Below are 27,798 nucleotides of genomic sequence, written 5' to 3' on the forward strand. Positions count from 1 at the left end.
TCATGTCCCGTAATTACCCCCCGTCCCGCTCCCGAACAAAAACGACAGAAAAATCAAAATAAGTAAGACAAAACAATGAACGCTCAATTTGTTACAGATGTATAACTACACAGCAAGGTGCTCGTCAACTCTCGTCTCTCGCCTTCACCACGCCGGTCGCGGTGCCGTACGCCCCGCCTCGGACGGGTGCTGAGGCAGCGGGATCTCGGTCGTTGGTGCCATGGAGCGTGGCTGGGCCTCGACAACATACTGCACGCCGTCATCCGACATGTACGACGGTGGACGTGGGCTCTGGCGGCCGCGTGTGCTGGCACCATCGCTGTCGTCACGAGATTGGCGGTGGTGGGTGCTGCTTGTCCTGCTGCTGCTATCGGAAACACTGCTGGCGGCGCCGCCACGCATTGTGGCACTTCGACTACGGCTGCTGCGGCTGCTCCTGCTGCTGTTGCTGCTATTGCTGCTGCTCGCCTCTGTTGAGCGCGTCGTCTCGCTGCCTCCGGTGGTTGTCGTTGCCGCCGACGGCTGTTCGTTGCGCTGCCAATAGATGCGGTTCGGATCCACACGCACGCTCTCCCGCCACAAGCCGTACGCTGGTGGCTGCATCTTGGCAGTGACGCTCTCGAGGCCCGCGGCCTCTTCGTCGCGCGCCAGCACCACGCGGATGGGCTGGTTGGGGATGGCGTAGCCGCCCGGGCCGTACATGTCCGGCAGGCCCGCGGGACCACCACGGCGGCGGCGACGGTACTGCTCCTCGGCGGCCTCTTCCTCGGCGGGCGACATTGGGTGGATTACCATGAAGCACAGCCGGATGAGTCCGTGGGCGAAGAAGATGGTGGTGCACAAGAGAATGAGGATGAGGAGGACGGCAAATTCGGTGTTGTAAATGTTCTTCGTCATGTAGAGGGCCAAGAAGACGCCTACCATGAGCGTGAGAAAGGTGCCCGAGACGAACAGGCGCAGGATCTGGGCGCGCATGCGGCGGGACTTGATGTAGGGGAAGCAAAACAGGAACCGTTTTGGTGGAGCGTTTGGGTCGGCCGGCCCGCGTCCTGGGTAGGGCGGCGAGACGCCCATGTCGACGACATACTGTCGCTGGTGTCGCTGCCGCCGGCCCGACCGGTTCCCGCTGCCACTGTGGCTTCGGCTCCCGCTCCCACTTCCGTCGCTGTTTTGCCGGTTCTGTCGCCGCCGCCGCCGGCCGTCGTCGGCCATGTTCGCCAGGTGCATCTCGGCCGGATCCGCCCCCTCGAAGCGCCGCCGCCGGCCTCGTCGGCGGTCGTCCTCGGTCCCCGCTTCGCTCAGGCTGCTGCCGCTGCGGTGCCGACTGGTGGTAACGTGCTGGGCCGGCACGATGGGCCCAGGCTCGGACATGCCTGTGGGAGGCACAGCTGGTGTCGCTGCCGTTGTGGTCGTGGAGGTGGTAGTACCATTGGCCGTGCCCGGCCGGGACGGCGGGCCGCTCGAGCCTCGTGTCCAGGTTCGTTGCAGGTTCGGCAGGTGCAGGCGAGTCGAGGGCAAGGACGGCATCCCCAGAGAGCCAAATTGTGGTGTTTTGGGCGAGACGATTTCGTCATTGTCCGTCGTGGCGCTGCCGGCGTGACTGTTTGTGGTGTAGTGGCTGCTCGTCGGGCGGGGCGCCGCGCGGCCAAAGGAGGGCATCGATGGCATTGAAGGCATCGACGGACGTGGCAGATCGGCGAAGCGGCGCAGGACGGCACTCACAGGTGACGAGCGGGCTGTCTGGGGCTGTGCCGTGCCTTGCTGCCGCATTTCGGGCTGCTGTGGCTGCTGCCGCTCTTGTTGCCGCAACTCCTGTCCACGAGCTTGTTGCCGTTCTAGGTCGGCCTGCTCGGCCTCGGCCTGCCGCCGCAGGAAGTTCTGGCGTGCATTGCGGAAGATGTCCATTGCGAGAGTGGAATGATGTGAGGCTGTACAGGCACCAGTGAGAAAGTGCGTGTTTGACGGAGGCGGGGAGAGGAGAGCAGTATGGGCGTCCTATTTCGAGCCGTTCATGCTTTTTTGAGGTGTCCTGCACGCCTTGCTGTCGTTCTCTTGCGGTGTTCGACCGTTTTTACTGCCGATGCCTCCTCGAGCTGCCAGGCTGTCGTGACGTTGTCAGTCGTCAACCACGAGGTGTGTCGAATGTACTTTGTCGAGTCTCACGAGCCGCGAGTCGTAAAGCGGTTATCTGCAAGTGATAACCGAGGAAGAAGAGGAAAGAAAAAAGAGGGAAAGAGAAACCGGAGAGGTTCTCGGAGGTGAGGATAGGAAGAAAACAAAAGAAACAAAAAGGCCAAGACTTGAGAGTCGTTTGTAGAATATGGGAGGGCAAGGGAGTAAGAGAATGAGTGATGAGGGCCAATGAATACCAGGAGGCCAAAAACCTGTGACAAGGTCTGTCCTCAAGACGGAGTTGTCATCCAGGAAAAAGAAAAGTGACAGAGAGAGAGAGAAGAGAGAGCGTGCGTCTGGATGTGTCAGGAAATGGTGAGGGAAAGTGAGAAACAGAGTACGAAAGGACAAGGGGTGGGAGCCTCGTTTCGGAAAAGACACTGCGCTGTCGCAGTGCACAGGAACTGAGAAAAAGAAAATAATGAGAAGGGGAGCAACGACAACCAAAGAATTGGAAAGAAAGAAAAAGACCGAAAATGGGTAGGAACAAACAGAGGCTTTTTGCCAATGGATTATGCTTTGGAAAGCAGGCGAAACAACGTATGCAGGTACACACACACGGCGAGACTAATACGAACACATCCAATACAACACACCAACTCGCACATGAAAACGCAAGGAGAGCACAGAACACAGAACATTGCTTACTACCGCAGTCTGAGGTTGCGCCCGCTCGCGCCGTCTCCTGTTTTGGGTTCGGACCTGCACTAGACGACGAACACAGAAGACGCCAAAGCAAGCTGTGACGTAAACACGGCTTCGACAGAGATACTAGGGGGGCAAACCCCTTTCAATACAACGTACTCGGACGGGTCTGGGCTGCGGTCGGCGAGACGATGTAGGGAGGACGAAAACGGCAATCGACAAGCAGGGGAATGTGAGAGAAACAGTACGTCGTGAGTATAGAAAGAGGCACGAATACGGACAGCAGAGAGAGGGAGGTGTCGCAGTAGTCCGTGATAGAGCACGAAAAATAAGTGCAAAATTGGGAAAATAGTGCACGATGCGTGAGGGACGCCAGGAATGCAGACTGAGACAGGGGTGAGCAAAGTCGCAGTAGGGGGCCAACTGCGTCACAAACCCGGAAAAGGAATAGGCTTTGGCAGGAGACTCGAAGACGGCAAGCAACGGTGAGAACGAGTGAGAAAGACAGCTCTGTACCGTGCTTTCTTCCACTGTATCTCTGCACTTTTTCTCCTGTATGTCTCTTTGCCCATTTTTGTTTTTATTTCGTCTTTCTTTAACATCACCACTTCCGATTCCGTCCGCCGGTTTTCATGGCGCTGGCTTTGGAATTCATCCCAGAGTATGTCGTAATTCCACTGCGATCTTTTGCTGCCGTGTTTGGCATGTGAGAATATGAAAAATGCCTGTCATAACGTAGCACTGTTGCAGTAAGAAAGTTGCTAGTTTTATCCTGCATAAAGCTTTGAACAATCTGACAGGGTAACCGCCGCTATCGTCGTGGCTGCTTCCTTCAACTGGACTGGCTGCGACACAGGGCTGAACTGTCCATGGCGCCTTCTCCATGCATGTGAGAAGGCCCGCTGAGCACCAGACATTTTAAGGAAAGCACGACCACGTCCAAAGTCAGGGGAAGCACAACAACGGCAAGAGCAAAGGACGATCACTCCTGGGGCCGCGGAGGACGGACAACAGACAGCCAATAAAGACGAAAGACTACAAAGACTCTGAAGGACTGAAGACGGGAGGGGAGACCAAGATCCAACTGAGTCGCAAAATACAACCAGAAAAGGGGGCCTCGAAAAGGGGGGGGGGGGGGGATGAGTTGGTTCCTGCGACACGGCTTGTGGTTTGGGGGCTGTCGCAGCATGGATCAGGAAATCACGAACGAAAGGCGCAAGGAGATCGGAATCGGAAGCAGAGTGAAAGTACTGCGTACAACATACAAGGGCACACAAATTGAAGGGTGCGGCTTGGACGTTCTTCTGAGGTGAGGGCGGCCATGTCGATGCTCTTGCCTAATTGATGCAGGGGTCCGCGGAGTGTGGGCGTTTGTCGTGTGTTTCGGGTTCTCTTTGGGGGAAAGAACGGGACTGGGCTTGAGCCTCTGCCCGTGGGCGCTAAGACCCTTCCTCTGGAAATGGAGACCTGCCAGCCAATCAACGTGCAGCAGTGAACCTGAGCTCCAAAGACGAGGGAGATGTCCGGATACGATACGAATACCGTTGCCAACACTCTCATGCCAGTGCTTCATGTCGGCTGCGCCTCACGTAACAGGTGTGTTTGCGCAGTGTGGCAGCTACTGGTTTCTCAACGGTTTGACGCTGATAGAGTCCTAGAGTCGTAAAGAGGGTGGAAGAAGGAAGAAAAATGATTGATGTCCGCGCCAAGCACGACAAACCAACATTGACAATGTCGTACACCGATGAATAGGGAGACAACAGGGACATCGCGTCTCAAATAAACGTGTGATTAGGAAAGGTATGCACGCTCTATGAACCAAATATATCATCACGATATGCCAGAAAACGCCACAAATTACATACAACACATTGTACCCTTGAAGTACTCTCCCGAGGGCTCGGCCACCAATGCCAGGTCGGGTAGACCGCATCCAACTGGTTCGAACGCGGCTCTGCGCATGTCCACGTATCCCGTACACCCTCTTTGTATCTGAAGGTGACATGTTGCAGGCGTCCTGCAGCTTGGTGGAAAAAAGATGCCTCGCCATGAAATCACGAGCACCAGTGCCGTTCCACTGTCCGACCAGATATGTCTTCTGCACTCGCCACTTGCCAAGGCATAGTGGATGTGCCGTCTGTGCCTATTAAGCAGAAACAAAGCCGGGCCATAATGTACTGAAGATCGCACACGCAGCCTGAACTGGCAACAACATGTACCAACCAAGATGTCCCTCGTTTCCCTTGTTGGTGGTTGACGTCGTCAACAACTGTCATGGCGAGGTTTCTCGTAGACCAGATCCATAAACGGCAACTTGTCCTGCTTGGCTGCGCAGCCGTCACTTGTATATAGCGGCACGGACTCCCACCGAGGAGAGCCTGGTGCTGTTCTCGATCCGCGGCCTTGCTTGTTCCTTGGCAGCCTCGTCTAGACAAGGTCGACGAGCGCCGGATTATATGTAGACATAGCCAAACCATCTCGACCCGGTCAAGGCAGACCCAGACTTGGCTGCGTGTCGCTACGTCATCGTGCTTGCCGCGCGGCATGTCGGTCGGCCAGGAGACACGACGGTGGTGCCTTATTTCAGCTCGCCGAGCATCAGCGTCCGGTCAGACGACGCAGAGAGAACTAGAGCTGGTTAGTCGCTATGAAGTAAACATAAACATTTGTACATTCGGCAACGGGTGGGGACCATCAACTCACTGATCGGCTCGTCCGAAGGCGAAAACTCCGCCGCGTTGACACTGCCCTTGTGGCCCGGCAGCTTATACAGCAGCTTGCCATTGTCGCTCGACCACACCACCACTGTCCCGTCGCCCGACCCGGCGGCAATCCGCTTGCCCTGCGGGTCCCAGCTGGCGTGCGTCAGATTTTTGTCCACCCCCGGCTGCGCGCCGTCAAGCGTCCGTATATGCCGCTCCGTCGGCGCAAACGGCCGAATGTCCCATGTGCGCGCCGTCGCGTCCATGGAAAACGACAGCAGCGACTGGCTGTCGGGCGACACCCGCAGACTTGTGACGGTGTCCTGGTGCCCGTGCAGCGTGTACACCACCGCCTGCTTGCGCACGTCCCACACCTTGATGTCGTTGTCGATGCCGCCTGCGTACAGCTCGTGGCCCGCCTCGGCAATCGCCACCGCGGTGATCGGGAAGTCCGTCTGGATGTAGTCGGCCGCGTTCTTGGTGCGCGGGTCCCAGATGCCCAGCGACCCGTCGTCGCTGCCGCTGTACAGGATCTCCTCGCCGCGCTTGCTAATGTCCAGCGCGTTCACCGCCTCCTCGTGGCCCACGTACCGCCGGATGCGCGCGCCCGTCGTCAGGTCCCAGCTCGCCAGGTGCGTGTCGGCCGACGCCGAAAACAATATGTCTGCGTCGCGCGACCACTGCAGGTCCAGCACGGCGCTGCGGTGGCCCGTCAGCACGCCGTAGTTTTCGCAGTCGCCGTACGTGCGCCACAGCAGAATCGACCGGTCCATGGACCCCGACGCCAGCAGGTGGCCCGCCGGGTCGAACTTGGCACAAAACACCTCGTCGCCGTGGCCCGTCAGCTGCATCACGGGCGCCTGCAGCCCGCTCGTGCGGGGCTGTGCCTGGATCAGTGCAGTGCTGCCCGGCCCGCCAGAGCTGCCGCCCAGGTTCGGCCGCTTCACCAGCTGGCTGCCGGGCTGCGTCGCCGATGCTCGTCTCTTTTCCGACATTGTGGGGCATGCAAGTGCGAGAGCGCGAAACAGGCGAAGCGTAGCGTATTTTCCAAACAAACGGGTAATGTCCTCTGAAGACGCGAGCGTGGTTGTGGACGTAGTCGGGTCGTGTCGCAGTAGCGAACGTTGGTTGTCGTTTGTTTGGTTCACGTGGTGCCTGGTTGAAGCTCCGCAAAATCCAATTTTCCTTTGGCCGTCCTCAACTTTCGAGTTGCGCCAAAAGGGAGCAAGGCCTTATCGGTGAATAAAAGTGGGCCGTGTTCCTTATCGCACTCCCCGCCAGATGGCAGGAGCACTCGAGCCCACTGGACAAGGCAGGCACGCATTACACCGCCAGCGAGACAATCGGCTGCCGAAAGCTCCCCCATTGCAACATCGACAACCGACAACGACCACAACGCCGGCGACGTTGACGACGATACCCCTGCGAACGACGGCACATTACCTTTCTTTGACGAACCAACCCCCATCGCAACCGTAACACAGCCGCGCCCAACCCTGCGTCGTCCGGCACAACTGCACCGCGCCAGACTCCAGGGCCTCTGGTGTTGGCCGCCGCATACGGAGGAGCACAATGTCTGCCGCAAAGGCTGCCCGCGTGGGCGAGGAGTGGGTACTGCGCATGTTGTCTGCGTGGAAATGGATACCGGGCTAACCTCGCCAGAATCTGGAAGACACGGATAGACAAGGTCAATGCCGAGCTCGTGACCCTCACCTACGGCACCATCGTCGCTCAGCTATGCAAGGACTACGACAATGACTACATTGAGGTCAACAAGCAGCTCGACAAGATGGGCTACAACATTGGCCTGCGCTTAATAGAGGACTACCTCGCAAAGTCGGTGTCCATGAAGCGCTGCAACAACTTTCGCGAGACGGCCGATATGATTTCAAAGGTGAATTCCCTCCCCTATATGTATCTTACATCCTTCTCTCCCTTTTGCCCTTGTCCCTTTTGCCATTTTGCCATTTTGTTCTCCCTCTCCTCCCCCGCTGACACCACCTCGCGCCTAGGTCGGTTTCAAAATCTTCCTCAACACCACACCCATCATCACCAACTGGACCTCCGACGGCAAGCAGTTCTCCCTCGTCTTTGACGAGCTCCCCCTCGCCGACTTTGTCGAGCTGCCCGACGACGGCCGCGCCCAGGACGAGCTGTGGTACTCCAACATCCTGTGCGGCGTACTTCGGGGCGCCCTTGAAATGGTCCAGGTCCAGGTCGAGGCCCATTTCATCAGTGATGTCCTGCGCGGCAACGACACCACCGAGATGCGGATATCCCTGATCCGCTACATTGACGACGAGCTGCCGCCAGAAGATGACTAGAAGTGGGGGAGGAACCATGGGAACAAGTACGAGCATGGCAAGCATGATACAAGCAAACAGGTATCGGACTCTGTGGTAGCAAAGGCGGTGTTCGGCCGGTTCGGGAGCCTCCACGAATAATCGCACTCCAAATGCAGCCTATGTTGCATGGCGGGTAATGAGGGAACGGAAGAAGTGGAAGAAGCAGAAGTCTAATCATTCAGACACACTTGGTTACTGGCCAACCAAGCTTTATTTTTTTGCGTATGTACTATGAGCTTTAATCGTTCAATCTACGAAGGGCAAAGCATAGCCTGGCAAACTCGTGATGTTAACGGTGTTGAAGATACGGCATATGGCCGGTGTAGCATTCCCATCGTAATACTTAAAAATGCACAGCAATTTCTTGTTGTTTGTGTTTATATATATAAAGAAGAAAAACAAAGGGCAGATAGAAAGAAAGAACGAGAAAGAAAAGTGCTCTATAGATATCTCTTTTCTTGATTGTTTAGGAAAATTATGTTTTTTATAAATAAATAAACAATGTTAGGACGTCTTACCGGTTCGAATCGTCTTTTGACATTTCAAAGAAATGAAAATGAGATTGAGGTAAAGCAAAAAACGTGTTTAAATCCTGTCAGATGGCAACTTACATCGTAGAGCCCCAGACTTCAGATTCTTATCCGGAACACTTTTGCGAGTGCTCCATGACTAGCATAAAAGCTCACTGCCTTTTTTTGTTTCTCGAAGTGAACCAGAGCAGAAGGTATCTTGTTTAGCTGAAAAGGGAACAGATTGTCGTGTAAACCTCGCAAATGTTACGTAACGACAGGGCAGCTCTGGGTTCCAAAGCCGAGGCTGCAGAAGTTGTCTATGATACTTCAATAGCCGTCTGCATTCAATAAATACAATCCTATTTATGGTGGCATTTCCAGCTTTGTTGGTTTCAAATTATTGTCTTTGCGTGCCTCAGGAACGCCCCGTGGGAACTTTTAATTCACAAGGTGAAAACTGATCGGGCGGTATGAGCTAATGCAAGGTACGAATACATGGCAAGTGACGTGGGAGCTCGACTTATGCTGGTCAGGTCCGGCCGTGGGGCCAAGCAGGCGTAGGAGGCAATATGGCGGCAATGGGGGCCGTTCCGACGCAGTCTCAACCGGCATTCTCTCGATGGTCGTCTCAAAGCTTATAGCGAACAAAGAATCAAGACGACGAAATAAAGACGAGGCCATCGTATGAGCCGTTTTAGACCTAAAATAAACCGACTGCAAAAAGCGCGGAAATACAGTCCATGGATGAGTTGGCATGCTTTTGAAAATATGTTAACAATACGAACGAAGTGTTCAACACCCATTCAACTATTTACAACCCCTCACTAGTTCTCAAGCTCCTCTCCAGCCCTCTCATGTTAGGCTCTGATGAAGCATATCATTCACCTAGCATACCTCTTGCCACGATGACAGCTCGCCCAAATGCAAGGGCGCTCCGCCCAGACTTTGATCCCTGAGCTCTGCTACCCCGTAAAAGCACAATAGCGTTAAAATAGTGTGACAGCAGCCTCTAACGTCTGGAGCCTTAACACAAGCATTTTTTGTTGTTTTGGTGTGCTAGGCTGCTGCTGGCCCCCTTCTTTTGCTCGCATTGCCGGGTAGTCTAGGCCTGAAGCAGCGAAGACCTGCAGGCGGCGGTCGATCAATGTAGGTTGACCAGCCCACGGCCAAACTGGCCAAGCCAAAGGCTGGCCTTTGAGCCTTCTCGGCCTGCCCCCCATTTTTGCTGCCCAAAAGCTTTTGTCAATTCGTGCTTCACAGCAAGCTCCTGGACCTGATATTCACCAAACTGGCTGCTGACTTCACGTCGTATCTCGAATGGAAGCAGTGCGTCACTGCTGCTCAGCTGACAATAGCACTTACAAGTTCTTTTGCAACGCCAAGCACCACTGTGGGCAAGCAATCATGTGTGTCGCGTTTCGGCCGTAGATGCGGGTTATCCCTCAGTGTTGTCCTCCGCCGCCGGCGAATCGATCCCCCGTTTCCGCCAGCGCAGCACAACGTGCACCCCGTTTCGCCCCAATTGGTCCGACAATAGCACAAACCGTCCCTACTTTTGCTGTGCCAGGCTTTCTCCACCGGATGGTTTCCTGCTCTTGTTTCTCATTGTTTGTCGTCCCCGTTGGCTTTGGGCAGTCAACTTGTTTGCTTGCCTCTGCTACCAGCGGGGACGGTCGGCTATGCTGCGGGCGTCCGCAGCTCCTCACGAGGAATGCACTGCTAGAGAGACTCGTCCACTGGCGGCATTGCTGTCGAACATAGGACCCAGTGGCTGTATGCGTTTGTGCGACATAAGGTGCTATTGAGGTGCTTTAGTCAACCGATCTATTGTCGTTCTATTGTCACGGGTAAGGGCAGCTAATGCATGGTCGACTTTATGTGGAAGGAGCCAACGAGGCTGCAACCGTCGGGCCACAGATCACAACACCAGCATCACACAAACACGCACAAAAAACTCGAATTCTCAGAAATATAACGACGTAGACAAAGCAGCACCAAACACACACGTGCAGATATCAATTCTTGCATTGTAATTTCGGCGCGGTCGCCGTCGTTGCCAGCGCCGAAACAGTCACGGCGTGGCCAATTTACACGCTCCTTTTGGCCTGAGGCATCTATGCATGTAAATGGACGGCGCTAGTCCCTATTTGGATATTATAGCCTTAAAATCCAGGCATCGGTACTGGATCTACGCATGCCATCCCCACTTCTCCATGCCTCAATCTGCGCCGACGCGAGAGTTTTCGCACATTAGCCCATCGTAGTCCCCCCTCCTCCTTGTTCTCTCCCAGCGCCAGATGAACCCGTCCACAACCCCTAGCAGCAAGCCATACTACCCCCTGCAGGACAACAGCAACACCAAAAATTAAAAATCGGCTGCAGAAAAACAGGGACCAAAAGCTACTTTACAGCAGCCCTTTAGCAGCTTTCTCAGCGGCCGCTAGCGGTGACGCCCACTGCGCCTGCCATTTGCAACGCTTTCCCTTTGAATTCATCCCAGGCAAGAGCCGTCCGTGTTGCTGTCTCTGTCTGCTTCCGCTGCACGCTGTCCGTTGTGCAGTCCGTCGCTGCTTCCCTCACCCAGCGCCTTCCAACCCCCGTTTGCTCCTTCCCTCCGTTCCAAATTCCTCTCGCACATCTCGACCTTCCCTTTTCTGTTTCCCCTTCGCGACTGCCCTGTTTTTCCTTCCTGGTATCGATTCGCTTCTTCCTTTCCTTTTGGTTTCCACCTCTCTTTTGTTTCTTTTCTTTTCCCTCACCGTGCCGACACTTGCTTCGATTGACGACGTCGCCTCGCCCCCCCTATTAATGTGTTCGCCTTCGTTCGCCCGCGCGGTTCTGTTCGCAGTCGACCGATCCGCTTAGAGATCGAGTTGTGGGCGTGGCCCCAATCCAACGCAGCAGAGGCTCAGGCGAGGCCACCAGCATCGCGAATGAGCTGACGGAGAACCCGTTTTGTTGTTCCCGGCAGCATCATCACCGCTTTGCTCTTTTCTGCATTCTTGCTGTCACCGACCACGGGTTGCAGAGGCCGCTTTTTGGTTTCGCTAGCACACCAACAGCGTTGTCCCCCATACAACACACACCACGCTTCTCGGAGAGCTGCTCTCCCCTTCGCCTGTCGCAAAGGGGGAAAACCCGCCCTTCCATTTTATCGCCACATCCCGTCGCCATACTTCGCATTTCGATTCGACCACCATTTTCCTCTTTATTCCGGCGGATTTTCTCGTCAGCAGCTTCGACCTTTGTCAAATCCGCCTCCCTCCGAATCGAATAGTAACACGCAACTTCACGCGACGTTTTTGCCGTACCTCTCCTCCCCCTCCCTATTTTTTTGTCGTTGCTGCTTCTTTGTGCATCGCATTCGTTGCACACTGTGACGCTCGCCCTCTTTCTATTTTCTGCTTTCTCAACCGCAACACACCACTCAAACACGCCTTCTGCGCAATCAACTGTTGCTCCGCCGGAGTAGCTGGATAAGCAAGACCTGTGTCGGCCGACTCCTCCTTTCTCAGCATCAAGGGCTATATTTCTGCTTCGCCGTTAGCGTCGCAACCCTTGCCCATTTTCTGTGTTTCTCCTCCGCATGAAGTGGTTCGCTTGCTGGCTTGGAAGCATCGAGTTCAAAGTAAAGAAAAAGAGTTGCACACCTGCAACTTGATTTCTTTTCGGGGGATCGCGACTCTGGAACTGCATCGGATAGGCACAATACGCGTGTCTTTTCTTTGTTCGTTCTTTTCTTTCGCTCCTCGTGCCTTGTTTTTGGGGCACGCTTGGATTTCTGTTGTCGGGACTAGGCTCTCCGTCAACCTGATCGCCGCGTTTCTTCGCGCCCCTTAGTTCAAGGCCTTCTCCTCCTTACAACCCGTTCACGTTATTGAACGCTTGGTTCTCGTTACCCCGAGCATCATGAACAACATCAACATGGCCAACATGGCCGCCATGACTGGTGCCGTCGGCGCTCCGATGGGTATGATGAACAATGTCGGTGTCCCGCCCGGCGCGGCAAACCGGCCCCAGCCTCCGCAGAACCAGCAGCAAGCACAACAACAGCAGCAGGCCCAGCAGCAGCAGCAGCTTCAGCAGCAACAGCAACAGCAGCAGGCACAACTCCAACTTCAACAGCAGCAGCAACAGCAACAGCAGGGCCTGTCCCAAGGGCAGCCCCATGGCCAGCCCCAGGGCCCGGCCCCGGGCCTCCCTATGCAGGAGATTGGCAACCGCACGTTGCTCAACACCTACATCTACGAATACTTCCTCCGGTACGAGATGCTGGACTGCGCCCGCGCGATCCTTGGTCAGCAGGTGAACTTGCAGAAGGATGGCCCTGACGGCCGCCGCGACGAGAACGGCAACATTATCAACGGCGTCGGCGACGATGCTATGGACACCGACTCCAAGGACTTTGCCGACGCAAAGACCGTCGAGGACCTGCCGACCCCGAACTTGCCCATGCCGTCAGATAGTAGTTTCCTCTTCGACTGGTTCTGCCTCTTCTGGGAAATGTTCAACGCACAAAAGGGCAAGGGTCACCATTCTGGCGTGAACCAATACACGCAGCACATGCAGGTATGTCTCACCTCTTTTGATCCTTTCTCCCGTCTTGTCGAAGTCTTCGTGTTGCTGACAAGATGTTTCCTTCTCTGATGTACAGTCTCGCCTCCGTCAAGCCCAGCAACAGGACATGCTCCGTCAAATTCGCCCCGACTTTCAGCAGCAGCAGCAGCAGATGATGATGCGCAATATGCAGAATGGCGGAATGCTCGCCATGAAGCAGGGAAACAATCTCCCGCGTACGGCCATGGCGAACAGCCAGAACATGTTCGTTTTTACTTTCCTTACGCTCCCAGCGCCACAACTCATAGGCCGTCGCTAATTCTTGTTTTTCCTCGTCCCCACAGTCCGCAAGGTATGAACATGCTTCAGGCAAAACAGGGCCAGATGCAGCGGGACCCGTCGGATCTTGACGGCAACCGCGCGCGCCCCTCGTCTCCTGGCTCGGGTGAAAATGCTCCGTCGCCCTCCAAGCGACCCCGCCTGGACAGTGTGCCTTTTAACCCCAACCAAGCGGCTCTGATGCAAAACGGTCGTCCGGTTGCACAGGGCATGCCTGGCCAACAGGTAGGAACCGGTCCTATAAACCCTCAGGTTCACCAGATGTTTCTCGCCAACGGTGTGAACCCCGCTAGTCTGAGCACCGAGCAGCTCCAGCAGTTCTCCCAGCAATCCCCCGCCGCCCAGGCCAAGAGTATTCAGGCTTACTCACAAAACCTGCAACAGCATCACAACGCTCAGCTGCCAAACAAGGTCATGCCCAATGTGTCAGGTCCTCCCGGTCAGGGCTCGCCTATGATCCCGGATGGTGCTTCGCTGAATGCGTTCTACAATGCCGGTGAGCTGGCCGGCCCCGCTGCTATGCGCGGTGGCCCTGGCGCTCCACCGGCAGGCGGTGGGAGCAACCACGCCCTGCAGGACTATCAGATGCAGCTGATGCTCCTTGAACAGCAGAACAAGAAGCGTTTGATGATGGCTCGCCAGGAGCAGGACGGCAATGTCGGCATGGGCCGCCCTGACGGCACCCCTGTTGGCACGGTCGGTACACCGGGCGTTCCTGGTGCTCCTGGCCAGCCCGGCGTTCCTGGTGGCCCCGGCGGCCCCGGCGCGCCCAACGTCGGCCAGCAATTCCCTGGCTCGTCGCCTCAGGGTGGCCGCCCCGGCGCCTCGCCCAACCCTGCTGATCAGATGAAGCGTAACAACCAGCAGATGGCTGGCAACGGCATGGGCTCACCGCTGCCTGACAACCCGCAGTCCCGCGGCTCACCGAACGCCGCGAACTTTATGAACACGCACATGGACCCGTCCATGGCGCCCAACTTCTTCAAGGTCGACGGCAACATGGCCGCTCAGCAAATGAACGGCATGCGGACCCCTGGCGCCCACCCCGGTATGCCTTTCAACGGCCCCATGAACCCGCAGATGATGGCTGCTGCCCGTCAGCAGCAGCAGCAACAGCAACAGGCTGCCGCTGCGGCCGGTGCTGCAGGCCAGGGTGGTCCTCCGATCCAGTGGCAGCAGGGTGCACCCAACGGCGGTCCGATGAACGGCCCGCAGGGCGGTGCCCTCCAGGCCCCGCAGCCGCAGGGCACACCTCAGCAGAGAGCGATGCCGCCACCGTCCGCACCTGGTGCTGCTGCCGCCAGCGCCAACCAGCGGACAACGGCCTCGCCCCAGACAAGCACTGCGGCGCCCCCGACGCCACAGACGGCCGCCAAGGCCAACCCGAAGAAGAAGGACGGCAAGGCTACGAAGAAGGTACAGGACGAGGATCTATGCTGTGTTCTGTGGAGATCGATTTGGTCTCTGCTTCTGTCATTTGGTTGTGCACTTCCGCTAACTTATAGAAACCGCAGACTGCCGCGCAGAAAAAGTCCGCGTCGAACCTCAACGCCGCAGCAACACCGGCCGGCGAACCCTCGACTACCGACGCTGAGCCGCCGACACCGGCAACGCCAATCACGCCCGGCAACGCGGCAGGTTTCAACGGCAAAGCGGCAGGACCTGCCGTGTCAGCTCCTCCCGCTGGCGCCAATGTTTCGAATGGCCAGCCGCCTGCTGTTACGGCACCTGGCGTGACCCCTGTCCCGCCACCGGCACCGGCCGCGGCCGACCCCAACCAGAACTCGGCGTTTGGCATGGACAACACATCGATGGTGCGTGCTCTTTTGCTTTTTGACCCGAGTGGTTTTGTGTCAGGTTTGAACACTAACATTTTTTTTATAGACGTTTGGCCTCGAGTTTGCCGACCCTATGGCGTCAGGAGACGTGCTCAACGACTTCGACTTCGATACGTTCCTGCACGAAACCAACGAAGACGGCAGCGGCTTTGACTTTGGCTCGGCCACTTTTGGTATTGAAGGCACGGGCGAGATCGGTGCTGACTAGATGGAGCACTGGTTCTTGACCCGGTGATACAGACTTTTTGTTCGCCAATTGTGGAGCCGATCTCCGCACTCTGCAACCGACTTACTTTGCCGGCTGTCAATAGTATCCCCTACATCTCGCATCTGGACAACATTTTCTCTTTGACACAATCTCGCCTATGATGTGTGTTGCACCGTTGTTCTACTTTACTTGCAATTTTGGTTTGTGCGCTTTTAATCCGGGCAGCATTTCTTTCTTGAGGCGTTTTCCTGGGACCTTTTTCTTTTGTCATTGATCGTCTTTCCGCTGTCATTATCTTGTTGATTCTGATGCGTTCGTCGTTCTTATCTCCTGTCTTTCGTCGATATTTTGCGACCATTTTTTGCTCTCTCCAAAATTCACCGACTGTTTGCACTCGTCAACGTTTTTGCTCCCATGGTCACTACGCGACAACGCCTCGGCATCCGGTGGGATTTTGCCCACGACTTGATACACAATTACTACAAAATGACGTTTTCTACTCACTTCTTATGCGGGCCATTTCTGGCCGTCGACCTGGCTGGACTTTTGTCCTTTTCAGGCCGCCTCAATGACGAAACCGACCCTTCGAAACAGCGTCTGACTCGTGCTCCGCTTACTGCACTTTGACGCTTCTGCATCTGCGGCAGTTCTTTCTTGTTCGACCAGGAAGCCACACATTTCTTTCGGCAATGTTTGCGTGTGCGGAAATATACGAAAGAGGAACGAGATGAGACGAGCAGATGTGTGGGCAGGACATATTCGAAGGCTTGATCGGCCCTTTCCCTTTGTTCGTGTATATGTATCTATTAGAGCCTGTGTGCTTTTACTCTCCCCGTTCTCGTCCTTTTTTTCTCTTCATCCTTCATCCCTTTCTCACCTAAATCTCTCTCCTTCTCGAGAGCTTCCCCACTGTCATCCTTTCCTTTACACCTCTCTGTCCTCGAGTTTGCTCTCTTTTCTTCATCTTTGTTTCCCGCACTTTTTTTTTGGCTTGTCGTTTTCGTTTTCGTCCGCCTCTTTTATTATATGCCTCTTGGGACGATGGAATCGGGGGAAAGGGATTCTTCAAAAGGGAAGGGAGGACTCGGGCGGAAGTTGGTATTGTTTTGTGTTTGTTTTCGTCGAGTTGTTTGCTTGTCTATCACTTTGTTTTGGTCGATATATCTATTTCAACGCTGTCAATTGTTCCTCCCACATCTTTTGTGCCTTGTGACGTTCGTGGCTTATTCCGACCCTCTCTCCTCCCTTCCAATACGAATGGAGAACCAGCTTGGCATTCAAGTTTTGTAATAGTCTCGAGCCACATATTTCTGTATCTAACTACTGGACGGTCGGAAAGAAGAGGTATGATGTCCTAGTAGGAACAAAATATATGTTCTTTTCAGCTCGAATTTTCAGCCTTTCTGAGTAACTCCCCTGAGTCAACATATGTCCACCGGCCACATCTCGTCAACCGCCGCACTACGTGCAGTACTCGTTCCGTTGCTGGCTCTTTTTGTCCCATTTCCTGACCTTGCCGTCCCGCAAAACGAGCACAACGTCAAGGTGTCACTGGGGCGGCCAGTGGATCGAAACGAAACGAGGTTGTTCCATTCTCCGACGGTCCTGGTCGTGCAAACACTCCCCAGAGGGGTACACCCGTGCTCGTTTGCGAGCCTTTGTCAATGCAATGCGTGTGTTCCAGTCTTATCTACCCAAGAGATGCCGTTGTGCAGAGAGCTTTGGACGTTGCGCAAAGGAGGCGACTGTCACGCTGTGACTGGAGATAGAAGAGCACACAATGGCTCTGTGCTTTTGCCTTCGTTCGGCCTTTTGTTCCTGGCCTAATACGGACGATAAGGGAAAGAGGCCAGGGCGAGGGAAGGTGGGAGGGACAGAGTTGAGGAAGGAACGAAGGGAAGTTCTTGTCGACTGCTCTTTCCTCTTTGGGTACACGTCCACCTTCCACCCACAACTTGCTTGTCTCGGAGGCTCCTGCCTTTCACTGTCATGATTGACGCCTGTCCGCGGTTTCTTATCCTGCCTTTTCCTTGGAAGAAATTTTATTTTGCCGTTTCGATTTTGCGCTTCCACATCTTGTCATCATCATCACCGCCGCCATCACTCGCATCAAATGGGCAAAGCGGTCCATGGAACCATAACCAAACACGGGTGCTTGATTAGAAGAGAACATACAAACAAGCGGGATAGCAGAGCTTGATCTCTATTCATCGTTGAAGAGGTTGATACAAAGAGACGCATCGTTGCGTTTCTCCAGATATTCATCACGACCTTGACCACCCTGCAACTATGGCCGTCATCTCGCTGTTGCGATTTTGTACACCATTATCACCGTCTCGCCATTTCTGGACATATGTCACGGTCGTCATAGCGGCCGCCATTCTGGCAAGCGGTGTGCGTGCCGACTGCTACTGGCCCGACGGGACCGAGAACGATGAGCATCAGCCGTGCTACTCGCCCAATGGTGGCGCCATCGGACTCTGTTGCGGCACGGGCGATGTTTGTTTGTCAAACGGCGTGTGCATGAGTCGCTCGTCCGCGGGTGGCTCGACGGATATGATTGAGAGCGCGTACGCAAATGCCCTGGATACCAACGTTTATTACCGCGGCAGCTGCACGTTCAAGGACTGGAGCCAGGGCAAGAACTGCCCGACGGTGTGCATCAAGGGCTCCGGAATCTCGCCGCACACGGACGTGGGCATCATCCCGTGCCCTGGGTCTAACACAGACTGGTACTGCGCTGATAGCAACATGCACAGGGCCAACTGTTCCACGGGTGCTTTTATTGTTTCGCTGCCCAGTGAGTTCTCTTGATCCTCGTTGCGGATTTTCAACAAGCGGACGTTTCTAACGTGATAGGACCTGTTTCGTTTACCACAATTGGCATCTCACCGTCCAAAACTGCTCATACTGCAGCACCTACCTCAGCATCCACCTCGATGGCAACCTCGATGACATCCTCGCCAGGTGGCGGGAATGCAACCACCGGGCTTGTTACCGCACCTGGAAGCGCTGCGCCTACAGGCTTCCCAAGCGGTGTGTCTGGACCGTCTGTGGCGTCGACAACATCGGGCAATCCATTGTCGACGGTGGTCCCTCCGCCCACAACCTCGACTTCGTCAAACTCGGGCTCGAACGTCCCTCTGGCCGTGGGCGTCACCATCGGAGGTGCTTCTATTATTGCCGCCGCCGTCATAGGGTACTTTCTCTGGCGCCGCCGGAAACGGGACGAACCTGCCCCGGCCGAGTCGCCGCCACCGCGTGATGTGCCCGACGACGTTATCCTGAATTCCGTGCTGGAGGGGTCCATGTTTCGATCTGGAAGCCTTCTCAGTCGACGTCCAAGCAAAACACTACTGAGCAACATGGGTGCCGGCGACGGCGGTCCAGCCGCACCGATGCCGGACACTAGATCTGTGCTGAGTGGCCCGTGTGCCGAAAGTCTCCGTTCAGGGCGCATGCTGAGCTCATTCCAGCAGTACCAGCAAAGCCAACAGCAACAGCAACAGCAGCAGCAGCAGCAGCAGCAACAGTACCACCAGCAGCCGCTCTTCCAGCAACAGCCACAGGCGCCGCTTCATCTGCACCAACCGCACCCCCAGCGACACTACAGCTATGCACAAGCCCGCTTTAGCCCGGACGCAGTGGCCATGCACGACCTGCGACGGACACCGCCGGTTGCTTGGGGCCACCAAGGCAGTGGCCCGAGCGTGACGAGCGAGCCCATCCCCGAGATTCCTTATGATGGCCGGCGCATGGCTGCGTACCATGGCGTGCCCACCATGGACCACAACAATTACTCGGAGCTGCCTGGGTAACGGACCCACACCAAGGAAATTCGACGGAACTGTCGTTGAGGGGGTAGGCATATAGGCACTGAGATTCCTCACTACTACGTTGATGCATGTTGATGAGCGAAGGACGTCCAGTTGTTTCTCTCTGTTGGTAGCTACTTGGACAGACGAGGGTCTGCACTTTCTAATATTGCGAGTCGGATTTTCGACACTTAATCGAGAGGCAAGATGCTACTTCTGTACGGCAAGTGTCGCAACCAATTATACCCCATATTTGATTCCCATTGGGGTTGTGTTCTTCGTTGCTTTTCAGTAAAAGGTTGTTCGTGCTTCGTTATCATACATTCATTACGACATACATTATTCAGCCTGGCCACTGACATCTAGTACTCATCGTCGTTCTCGTCTTCCAAGACCATGCGGTCGCCGGGCGGCTCGAAATCGCCGATACGAGCCGGCTGGTCGCCAAGCGCCTGGCCCAACTTGACGAGCGTGAACTCGTAGACGCGTGCTACGCTCATCTGAACGTCACTGACGTCGTCGTCACTGGCGTCGTCGTCGTCGCCTTCATCGGCCAGCGTAGTGGCATCGTCGTCGGTCGGCTCGGCTGTTGTCTCCCGCTCGGCGTCTGTTTCCTCGCCTTGGACGGTCGAGGATGCCTCTGTGCCGACGGTCCCTTCTCTGTCTTCGCGGCGACGCTGACCCGGTTCCTGTGCTGCCCGAGACCGGCCGCTACGCAAAGGATTCGTATTATTCGCATTCATCTCGTCCAGAGGGTCAGGCGGGCCGCGTCGGAACACATCCACCACGACCATGCGCGTCTGCTCGGCAATGCTTCGGCACCGCACCATGTCCGTCCGCGACAGGCCCACCCGACGGTAGCTGTTGGTGCTGCCGCCCTCGAACCCGGGCAGCGTCTCGCGCGTCTCGAGGTCCTCGCCCACCAGCAAGCTTGCAAAGCAATAGTCGAGTTTGCGCAGCAGGGCGAGTGTCGCGCGCGGCGACGGCGGAAAGCCCTCCATCCATGCAATGAGCTCGCTCGCGATGCTCAAAAGGTACTGCACCTGCAAAGAGGGGGTGCCGGACCGCCACAGGTTGTTGAGCAGCGCGTCGAGGTCGCGGCACAGCTCGCCCATGGATGCATAGCCGGCCGTGTCATGGTGGCTGCTGCCACCGTTGTTGTTGTCGAGGTTGTTGTCGATGTCGTCGCCGTCGTCGTCGACGTCGTCGCCGCTGACCGCCTCGACAATACCACTTCGTTTTACAAACCGCCGACTAATGTGCAAGAGACGATCGCTGACGAAACGGCGCACAATCTCCTCCTTGGAAGAGCCCGGCCGCAATGGATGGCTGCGGGGGTGTGGCAGACCGAGGGCGGAGGTGCTGCTGCGTGCAGAGGAGGCATGGCTAGGTGTGGGTGACATGAGACCAGAGCTATCCGGAACAAACCCGCCAGGGCTCGGTGAGACCACAGACGAAGCCGGAGTTCGTGCTGGGTCAGCCATGGCTGGCTGAGGTATGCTGAGGTGTGCTGAAGTGCGCTGAGGTGCTGGGAATGTGAGGTCCGATACAGTCCTTTTGAGTTGAATGTGGGATGAAGATGAGATGAGAGAACAGATGCCTGAGAGAGAGCTCCCGCTGGCCCGTCTTTTTCAGTCAGATAATGGCTGGCTTTAGCAAAAATTCCCAAAAATCAGCTTTGTATAACTGTTTAATGCTCTGGCAAATATGTCGGAATATGTAAGCATAGAATAAGGTGTGTATATGAGTGCTTGGTGATCATTGTTCGTGGGGCTGGTGAAGCTGTCTTACAGTGCATCGCCGCTGAATTGGGGCATGATTGGTCGCTAACGGTATTAGCCTACATTTGCTCAGCAGCAGACCCACCAGCCACAGTTGGTTAGCCGGAGTGTGGCGTCGACTCCATTAGCGCCACAAAAAAATTCGCACTCTGGTTTGCAACTTTGACGTCAACGGCGACGACAGATGACGACAAGACGACGACAGACGACTGAGACGACACAACGCGCACGACACGAACAGCGACGATACACGATATTTCTCACGTCAACACACACAAATACACTCACCGACACGCACACACACACAAAATGTACCAGCCAAGACAGATCGTGCAGGTCGAAAAGGCCGGCGGCCAGACGCTGCAGCCCAAGGGCTTCTTCCGGTCGACCTACGACAGCCTGACGGCGGCCGAGAACGCTTCGTTTGTCAAGGGCATTGCCGCCTTTGCTGTCGGCACTGCCTTCCTGGCCAGCTCCTGGGGCGAGTTCCTGCTGCCGCCGTAAGTGCATGCCGAGACGGAGGAGAAGGAAGATTTGGTGAGGGCTGGCCGCTGACTTTCCACAGGCAATAAGCGACAGACGGCGAACGAACAGACGAGCGGACAGATGAACTGCAAAGGGGTGGTACGGCCAGAAGATGAGCACGCAATAACATCTGCGGACACGGAGACTGTGAAGACGCATCACTGATCGGCCGACATATCTCCTTCTTTGTCTATACCAACGACCAGCTTAACGACACTTGTCCGGATGTATACGCGTCGGTGATGTATTTGTACGACAGCAAGGCTACGACGCGTACACTGGGAGAGGGATGCCTTGGAAGCTCCCGTGGGATACAGAAATGGACAACGAGGATGAATAACAGCACAAAACACAAAACACAAAAAACATCCCAAAAGCACATCAAAACGACAAAAATGATAGCAGGGCGGGCACCGTACCCGCGACAATATTGAATCTGCTATATGTATGCGTTGGACACTCCTGCGGCGCAACAAAATACAAAATCGCATAATTTCCTCTCTCCAAGTGCTGTGCCATATGTTCTGTGAACTCGTTTGATGTGGGAGTTGTGAAGTTGACGCTACAAGATGCTTTGAGCAACGCTCTCCCAGCATCACCATCGCCAAATAGGCCCTCGCACCTTTATAATTGTATTCGTGTTTGCGTCTTCAATCTATTGACCGTTGTTGACGGATTCTTGGGCAATTGTTGCATCAGTCGTGGTGGCTGACGAGAAAGGCACCGCCAACGACACCAACCCTGGTAAAATTACATTCATGAAAAACGGGAAAGCAGAGCCTATACGTTTATGGCCAAACATAATTGTTCTTTCTGACTGCCGCATAGTAGATAAACACGAGTTTAGCCGGCCGCCCTGTCTACTTCGTTTCGTTTCGTTTGGTCGGCATCGAGAGACGGGATGCGTGTAAGACAGTGGAAGGTCTGTTTAAAATCTTTAATATGGCTATATTCGCTTGGGCGCGCGGATAGGCGAGTCAGACTGCTCATTCCAGCCCTCCCAAATTTTCCGCAGGCTTTCCAACGTCCGGCCTTGAGCACATGTTGGCTAAATGAAGCCGACATTGTGGGTGTAGAGGGTAAGAAAGAGACAATAAGGGGAAAAGGAAAGGGAAAGGCCTGGGGAACAACATGGCACATGGGGCTGCCACCACGTTGTGCAGAAGAGATCTGCCCTTGTTGAATTTTGTTCCTGGATCTCTCGCGAGGCAAGGTTGACAATCTCACGATCTTCGGAATCAGTAAACACACCGACCACGTACACTCCTTTGATACCCAACGACCGCAGCACTTACACCGCCATTCCTTTTGATACAAACCAATATTGTCGCTCATTTGTTCCTGTCGTCTGTCAACCGTCTCCCAGATGCGTCTCCATCTTGCCCTGTTGGCCGCCACGGCCGAGGCGGTCATTCTCATGGCCACCGACCACCTCCAGGACGCCGCCGGCTTCACCATCGAGCTGCCGGGCCACGCCCTCGCGTCGGCCTCGACTGTTGCCCAAGTAAACGCACAAAATGGCGACACTGCCGCTGCTGCGGCGCCCATTCTCGGCTGCACCACCAGCTCCTTTTCGACGCCGAGCTGGCTCGTCCGCAATTTGACCTTGAACCGCACCGACGACAGCGTCACGTTCGACCTCCTCAACCGCGCCACCAACTACACCGCCTTCATTGGCTGCGCCAACGCCACGGCCGACGAGAGCAAGCCCGACGTGTATGCGCACTGTGATGTGCAGACGGACCCTGCGCCCAGCGACGACTCGCTGCTGGCGCTCGTGCGCGTGACGGCCAAGGGCACGGCGGCGGATGTGCTGCTTCGGCAGAGGTGGGCCTGCAGCGACCGCACGACGGCAGCGGTCCAGCCAATCAACTTCTCGGCGGCCGGCAACAGTTCCACGGTGCTCGCGTGCGGCGCCGCCGGCTGTGTGGCGGTCGACTCGCCCCTGCTCGTCCGGGGCAACCTCGCCGCGCCCGTGGCCATCCACCCGGCACCTGCCGACGGCCCCATTGGCCACAGCAAGGCCGGCTGCTCCGCGGCGGCCAGCAAACCACCCTCGTGGTCGCTGCAGAGCGTCTACTACCTCAACCAGACGGGCGACAACGGGGCGACCGCGATCTCGTCGCAGACGCTGATGCTGCAGGTCATCAACCACGCGATTGGGTACCAGGCCGGCTGCACGGGCTTCTTGTCCGACGACCTGTCGACCAAACCGGTGTCGTTTACCTGCGCCGGGCAGGGCTACGACTTTCTCGGCAGGGACCAGTACCGGATCCAGACGCAGGCGCTCTTTGAGCCGGCAACGTTCAACTTTACCGTGAACCAGACATGGTACTGCGATGACACGGACGAGGGGAAACCGTGAGTACTGTAGACGTCGAGGGAAAGGGGGACTTGTGTTGGACGGCGCACGTCGAGACTAACAACATATAGGGTCAGCATCACGGCCAGTGGCAGCACGGTCCTGCCGCTCAACTGCACGAGCGTCGCTGTCGGCGCGGGCGACAAGGTGGGCAACAAGACGACGTGCCTGTCCAATGGCGACATTGTAGTGCAGGCCCAGCACCCCGGCACGGTAACGTCGCTGCCGCCGTACTCCGTCACCGATCCGCTGCCCACACCCGACGGCTGCACGGTGTCGTCGATTGTGGGGCCGGCCTGGACGCTGAGCAGCTTCGAGATTGACAGTGATCCCAAAGGAAACAGGACGGCGAACATCACCTCCGTCGGCTTCGATCTCCGGCTTGCCACTGGCACCAACGAGGCCACCTATCCGATCAGCGTCTATCAGGGCAGGGCTGTCGAGGGCAGGCCGCAGTGGTTCCACTGCACGTTTGGTGCCGACGAGATCCCGCTGGCGCCGTACAACTGCACGTATACGTACGATGCTGCGGCCAAGCAGCTGACACTGGCGGCCGACTGGATCTGCAGCGACCTGGACAGAGAGCGCCCGGTTCTCTTCAGCGGCACGGCGACGACGGCCATCTCGAAGCCGTTTAGTTGCTCGACAGCAGGTGGCCAGACACAGTGCCTGACGGACGAGACGGCGTCCTGGAACGTGCCCATTACCAACGTCACCTGGCGGGCGGCCGACAAGGATGTGCTGGCGCCGTCGTAGTGAGGTGGCAGGGAGACGTCTGGATTGTACTGGTGTTGCCGGGGGTTTTGTTTCCGTTCCTGTCACTTCCGGTCACCTAAGTCTCTTGCCGTTGAGGACATAGCCGTCGAGCGTTGGAATGTCGGCGCGGTCGTATGTTCAGACTGCGTATCTTCATTTTCTTGTATATTATTTCCCCTCAACATTAGTATCCGTACCCAACCATTCATGGCACCACTTGCGACTAGCTCATACGAGGGTATCGTCGAGTGTCACTCGAGGACGCCCGCCGTCTGTTGAAGGTATACGACGTGTTTGACACCAGGCATACGCAACGTACGGAACGTACATAATTATGTGCCGTGCGCCGTGCATGCCAAATACCTGCTGGTACGGTGAATACGCCGTAAGTAAGCGGCAGTCAGCTGTGGATGTTGACCCAGTCGGTATTCGCCGTATTGACAGCGTATGCCGCTGTCATGCCCATCGCCTTTTGGCGCACGCACCACACCAGCTGTTTTTGAAATTAGCCTGCAATAACATCGATGATGCCCAAAGCTTGGAGACGACGCTGGATTTTTTTCCACTATAATTTTCCCTTGCTGTTTTGTCCCGGCGGCTGAAATTTGGTTGACCGTGCATGCTCTCTCACTCTGATGCTTGGTCGGCCTTTTGTTGTTATGTCGACACTTGTTCCGGAGGCGGGCAATTGTCGCCATGGCGCGAGACATGTCCAGTCCATTGAACAGACCACCATTGACCGTCAATGAGCTGTTTTTGTTTGTTGCATTGGTATTAACAAATCTCTTACCAGATCCTTCGGATGCAACCTCTGATGGGGCTTCAACCCCCCCCCTGCCACCCTCGCCCCTTTTCGTCGTAGCGTATACGGGGAAAACGACAGAGGCTAAGTAAACATCTGTATCCACTGTGACCATTTTGCACGCGTCTGCGGAGCAAGGAAGTAATACCACGAAACGTGCGCATTGTGCGAGGGGAGAAGGACTAAAGTTGGTCGAAATTCTGGTTTCTGTTTGTTGTCAGCAAACCGTGTTATTCGCACTGAAATTTGGGTACATTATCGCGATAAAAATATGAATGTGGCGTCAAGAGACACCCCGGTCAGCCCTGCTGTGCTTGGCAGAAACGTGCTCTGGGCCTTTTTGCGCCTGGCTACGGAATTGAGCCGCACATGCCCCTGCAGTAATACTGCGCACCCCTGTCGAAGATGTGTAATTACCATGCTGCATCGTTCTGGACCTTTTGGTTGGGCATTGGCGGTTTGTCGAGTCAGGTAATTTTTAAGAGGGGGGATGCTTGAAAAATCTTCGCTTCGCCTGCTGTAGTTTTCAGTGAACAAATGTGTCCGCTGCCTCAATTATTGGCAGGAATAGTCGAACTGGTATTTCGCCTGTTTTTCCCGCTTAGAAATTTGACATGAATTGTCCGTCTTTGTTTCGAGGCTTGTAAGCCGTCATGTTAGGTTGATGCTGTCGTACGTCTAGATCCCCGGAAGTTTCAAGAGTGCAATGGTTTGAGGTCATATGCGCACATGTTGTAAGATACATCGTACTCCAGCAGACACTAATCTTGCGAAGACAAATATCAACACTCGCGACAGGAGCAGGCTTGTCGTGCGGGTGTGCAGTCGTCACCAAGAAATTGGCGCTGGTTCCAGAGCTTGGAAAACGAGCAAACGGCAATATCTTATGGTGGACGGGAAATGCGGTGCATTCGCTGGCAGGCACTGTTCCGTCGATCGCATCCTCTTCAAGCCACTCCCGACATCCGTGGGCCAGGTCAATACGTTTTTGATCATCGCCCTCTCCAGAGCGGATCATCCGCGGAGCGGAGCGATCGCAAAGACAAGGCCCCCTGTAGTGTGGAATAGCGACCTTTTTCCGCACGCATGTTGTCTCGCCATGCGCTGGAGCGAGACGACAGTCGCTTCATTGAGTCTTGTCTCGGATTCAAACAGGACCCTTTGTCGTTCTCCCTAATAGGCGCTGGCAAACTGACACGGAGATTCTTTCTTGCACGGCAACTCTGTTGTGCTTGGCCATCTGACGAGGAGACGACAAACAGGACAAACAGGACACCAGGACGACAAAGGGGACATATTCTCCAACCGGGCCTTCAACTGGAATCGTGTCAAGAATTCTGCCCCTGGCGAGGAGGGTAATTACCTTGTGCCACTCGTGCTCCATGCCGTTTTGGGTCTGCTGTCTTCTAGTTAGCCAATTTATCCGCTCGCAATGCTGGCGATATCGGGCGCGTACCAAGCCATAGGAGTCTTGGAGAAAGGCCGAGAGCCGGGCACTGAAAAGACTGGAGCTTCTTGGCGGCGGGGAGTGGTGATGATTAAATAAGAGAGAAACTGCCTTTGCTTGGAAGACAATCTTGGAATTCGTCCAACAGAGTCCACATCAGTACGAGAAAGAACGACTTGTCTCTTTCCTGCCCGGCCACAAAATATGTTCGTAGTCCTCTGTTCCTTCCTAAACGCCCGGAAATTGGCATGGCTGGTGGAGGTGTGGAAGGGATGTTGTAGCGAGGAAGGTGTGCCCGACGTAGTTGCAGCACATAGAAAGTACTCTGTCGCAGAGAATCGTACCTTCCCAGCGCTTTTTCCACCTGCTGCTGGAGCGGATTCTTTTCAAACCTCCTGTCCTTTGGGCATATGTAAAGACACTGGGGGCAGGGACATTTTAAGATATTTCGGCGAGGAACTTGATTTTTTTTGTTTGTTTACGATCCCGTCTCACGGGAGCCGCATCATGCTGGCGAGTACGACATGCTCAGCCAGATAAAGGGAAACCCGCTAAGTGAAGAATGTTCTGCTGTGGGGGACGCAACAGCCTCATTCGCACTTTCCTGCTGTGATGCTGGCGGCCGCTCCGGCTGTGGGGTCAACAGCACGTCCACATTCATGGCAGGAACGATGAAGCGAGCCACTGCCAATTTTGGTGCTCTTCACGACAATGTTGTTGCCACAGCCTGGGCAGCTTCTAAGCCTATATCCCCTGGCCAAGGCCTGGCTGTCACTTTGTGTCCCTTGCACCTTCCCCCTGCTATTCCCTGTAAGGTGTTGCCTGCCGTGCTTACCCACCTTTTTCGCACTCCTTACCTCTTGTCGCTTTCCTCCACTGGCATTTTTGCACTTTCTTTCTCCTCGGGATTGTAGTTATGTGTGTGCCCCGCAGTCTTTCTGCACCTTCCTCTCCATCGCAGGTGGCACCCCCTGACTTCAACGGACAAGGCG

At 55.5% G+C, this 27,798-nt stretch overlaps 8 protein-coding genes across 8 annotated transcripts; 5 read left to right on the forward strand and 3 right to left on the reverse strand.

Annotated features, from left to right (window-relative positions):
- Positions 1 to 144: 144 nt before the first annotated feature.
- SPBR_08329 (uncharacterized protein) lies at positions 145 to 1,905 on the reverse strand (the record flags this gene model as incomplete). The annotated part of the gene is made up of 1 exon (XM_040766567.1): positions 145 to 1,905. One exon carries the CDS (start codon positions 1,903 to 1,905, stop codon positions 145 to 147), a length of 1,761 nt encoding a protein of 586 aa, XP_040614890.1.
- A 3,490-nt stretch (positions 1,906 to 5,395) lies between these two features.
- Positions 5,396 to 6,514, reverse strand: SPBR_08545 (Prp8 binding protein; the record flags this gene model as incomplete). The annotated part of the gene is made up of 2 exons (XM_040766783.1): positions 5,396 to 5,451; positions 5,521 to 6,514. 2 exons carry the CDS (start codon positions 6,512 to 6,514, stop codon positions 5,396 to 5,398), a joined length of 1,050 nt encoding a protein of 349 aa, XP_040614891.1.
- Positions 6,515 to 7,091: 577 nt separating this feature from the next.
- Positions 7,092 to 7,843, forward strand: SPBR_08670 (transport protein particle subunit; the record flags this gene model as incomplete). Its single annotated transcript, XM_040766908.1, has 3 exons — positions 7,092 to 7,126; positions 7,182 to 7,413; positions 7,532 to 7,843. 3 exons carry the CDS (start codon positions 7,092 to 7,094, stop codon positions 7,841 to 7,843), a joined length of 579 nt encoding a protein of 192 aa, XP_040614892.1.
- Positions 7,844 to 12,285: 4,442 nt separating this feature from the next.
- On the forward strand, positions 12,286 to 15,318 carry SPBR_08124 (cyclic-AMP-dependent protein kinase pathway protein; the record flags this gene model as incomplete). The annotated part of the gene is made up of 5 exons (XM_040766362.1): positions 12,286 to 12,945; positions 13,031 to 13,197; positions 13,278 to 14,688; positions 14,778 to 15,086; positions 15,157 to 15,318. 5 exons carry the CDS (start codon positions 12,286 to 12,288, stop codon positions 15,316 to 15,318), a joined length of 2,709 nt encoding a protein of 902 aa, XP_040614893.1.
- A 2,289-nt stretch (positions 15,319 to 17,607) lies between these two features.
- On the forward strand, positions 17,608 to 19,136 carry SPBR_08414 (uncharacterized protein; the record flags this gene model as incomplete). The annotated part of the gene is made up of 2 exons (XM_040766652.1): positions 17,608 to 18,118; positions 18,247 to 19,136. 2 exons carry the CDS (start codon positions 17,608 to 17,610, stop codon positions 19,134 to 19,136), a joined length of 1,401 nt encoding a protein of 466 aa, XP_040614894.1.
- Positions 19,137 to 19,495: 359 nt separating this feature from the next.
- On the reverse strand, positions 19,496 to 20,617 carry SPBR_08544 (uncharacterized protein; the record flags this gene model as incomplete). Its single annotated transcript, XM_040766782.1, has 1 exon — positions 19,496 to 20,617. One exon carries the CDS (start codon positions 20,615 to 20,617, stop codon positions 19,496 to 19,498), a length of 1,122 nt encoding a protein of 373 aa, XP_040614895.1.
- Positions 20,618 to 21,223: 606 nt separating this feature from the next.
- SPBR_08773 (TOM core complex subunit Tom6) lies at positions 21,224 to 21,418 on the forward strand (the record flags this gene model as incomplete). Its single annotated transcript, XM_040767009.1, has 1 exon — positions 21,224 to 21,418. The coding sequence occupies one exon, from the start codon at positions 21,224 to 21,226 to the stop codon at positions 21,416 to 21,418; it is 195 nt and encodes a 64-aa protein (XP_040614896.1).
- A 1,387-nt stretch (positions 21,419 to 22,805) lies between these two features.
- Positions 22,806 to 24,557, forward strand: SPBR_08333 (uncharacterized protein; the record flags this gene model as incomplete). The annotated part of the gene is made up of 2 exons (XM_040766571.1): positions 22,806 to 23,800; positions 23,873 to 24,557. The coding sequence occupies 2 exons, from the start codon at positions 22,806 to 22,808 to the stop codon at positions 24,555 to 24,557; spliced, it is 1,680 nt and encodes a 559-aa protein (XP_040614897.1).
- Between the last annotated feature and the right edge of the window lie 3,241 nt (positions 24,558 to 27,798).

The sequence above is a fragment of the Sporothrix brasiliensis genome, assembly GCF_000820605.1.
Source record: "Sporothrix brasiliensis 5110 chromosome Unknown Cont22, whole genome shotgun sequence".
In the NCBI taxonomy this organism is placed as follows: Eukaryota; Fungi; Ascomycota; class Sordariomycetes; order Ophiostomatales; family Ophiostomataceae; genus Sporothrix; species Sporothrix brasiliensis.